The sequence below is a fragment of the Oncorhynchus gorbuscha genome, unplaced genomic scaffold (assembly GCF_021184085.1).
Source record: "Oncorhynchus gorbuscha isolate QuinsamMale2020 ecotype Even-year unplaced genomic scaffold, OgorEven_v1.0 Un_scaffold_10314, whole genome shotgun sequence".
Lineage (NCBI taxonomy): Eukaryota > Metazoa > Chordata > Actinopteri > Salmoniformes > Salmonidae > Oncorhynchus > Oncorhynchus gorbuscha.
The window spans coordinates 1-1,886 of NW_025753101.1; the positions used below are offsets into that span (position 1 = coordinate 1).

Here is a 1,886-nt window from a genome sequence, read left to right on the forward strand (position 1 = left end):
AACGGTGTCAGCTAAGGTTGTTCCATTAAAGTGAACCAATAATAATACCAAACTCCTGTGACAGGTGGAGAAGCAGCCGGAAACCCTAATGGACTCATCCCCTGGACCAAGTTCTGCAAGGTGAGCATCTCTCTGGAAGTTCAGTGTTTTAGCCAACCCCTGTGTGTTTACTATGGGCTGTGTATTGAGTGTGTCTTTGCCTGAGCAGAGTGTGAATGAGAAGAGCTTTCCCTTCTGGCTGTGGATCGAGGGAATACTGGACCTGATCAAGAGACACCTGCTGTGTCTGTGGAATGATGGGTAAAACATCTCTCCAACTCACATTACTTCAGTGTACCTTTCTGAAGACTAAGTCTACATTACATTTTTGAAAAGTTACTTTATTGTGCTATAATCAACTACATATCTATGGTCTATAGGTGTATCATTGGCTTTGTTAGTAAGGAGAGAGAGAAGGCCCTGCTGAAGGACAAGGAGCCTGGAACTTTCCTGCTGCGCTTCAGTGAGAGCAGCCGAGAGGGAGCCATTACCTTCACCTGGGTGGAGGGCTCCAATAATGGTGTGTGTGTCTTTTTGTGTGCATGTGTTTTTGTAGCTTTGTAGCTGTAGATGAAGGGGAGGAGATGGGTTAAAGAAGGATTTTAAGCATTGAGACAATTGGGACGTGGATTGTGTATGTGTGCCATTCAGAGGGTGAATGGGCAAGACAAAATATTTAAGTGCCTTTGAATGGGGTATAGTAGTAGGTGCCAGGTGCATCGGATTGAGTCAAGAACTGCAACACTGCTGGGATTTTCATGCTCAACAGTTTCCCGTGTGTATCAAGAATGGTCCACCACCCGAAGGATATCCAGCCAACTTGACACAACTGTGGGAAGCATTGGAGTCAACATGGGCCAGCATCCTTGTGGAACACTTTCGACACCTATTAGAGTCCATGCCCCGACGAATTGAGGCTGTGTGGGGGGGGATGTAACTCAATATTAGGAAGGTGTTCCTAATATGTGGTATATTTACTCCGTGTACATACCTATGGACAGACAAAAATATATGTATTTTAATTGTTTTTACACATTATGAGTATGTGTCTGTACATCTGTATCAGGTATATGTGTTTCTGTTTGTATTATTTGACCAGGTAAACTGACTGAGAACACATTCTCATATCACATTGTGTGTGTGTGCATTTATGTACAGTTGAAGTCGGAAGTTTACATACACTTAGGTTGGAGTAGAAGTGTACCTGTGATGAAAATTAAAGGCCTCTCTCATCTTTTTAAGTGGGAGAACTTCCACAATTGGTGGCTGACTAAATACTTTTTTGCCCCACTGTATAGATGGCCATTTCCACGCGGTGGAGCCCTACACTAAGAAGGAGCTGGCCGCCATCTCTTTTCCTGACATCCTCCGCAACTACAAGGTGATGGCTGCCGAGAACATCCCTGAGAACCCTCTGCTCTACCTCTACCCCTACATCCCCAAAGAGAGCGCCTTCACACGCTACTACAGCCGCCCCACAGAAGGTAACTAACAAGCTGTTAGAAATGTATGTATGTTGAGGAAAGATTGAGTAGTTGAAAACGGTACAAATGGTGTTGAATTCAATTCCAGTCTAAGCTATTATACACAATATTCACTGCATAGCATACTTTTCATATTTTGTTGTGCCACACCCTTTTCCCCCATTGAAATATTGACCACTGGTAATGCCTTGCTACAGGAGGTTGGTGAGGGGAGGAAGGCTCAAAATACCATGTTCAGTTGTACAAACAACAGTACACAAGTATAAACACCATTGGACCACACAGCCGTCATACTGCTCAGGAAGGAGACACGTTCTGTCTCCTAGAGATGAACGTACTTTGGTGCGAAAAGTGAAAATCAAT

General features: G+C 44.0%; 1 protein-coding gene across 1 annotated transcript; it reads left to right on the forward strand.

The window, feature by feature from the left end:
* Positions 1-64: 64 nt before the first annotated feature.
* Positions 65-1,886, forward strand: LOC124030268 (signal transducer and activator of transcription 1-like; the record flags this gene model as incomplete). Its single annotated transcript, XM_046341685.1, has 5 exons — positions 65-120; positions 209-300; positions 420-559; positions 1,338-1,523; positions 1,721-1,886. Coding segments are annotated over 5 exons (485 nt in total), but the record flags the coding sequence as incomplete, so codon positions are not given.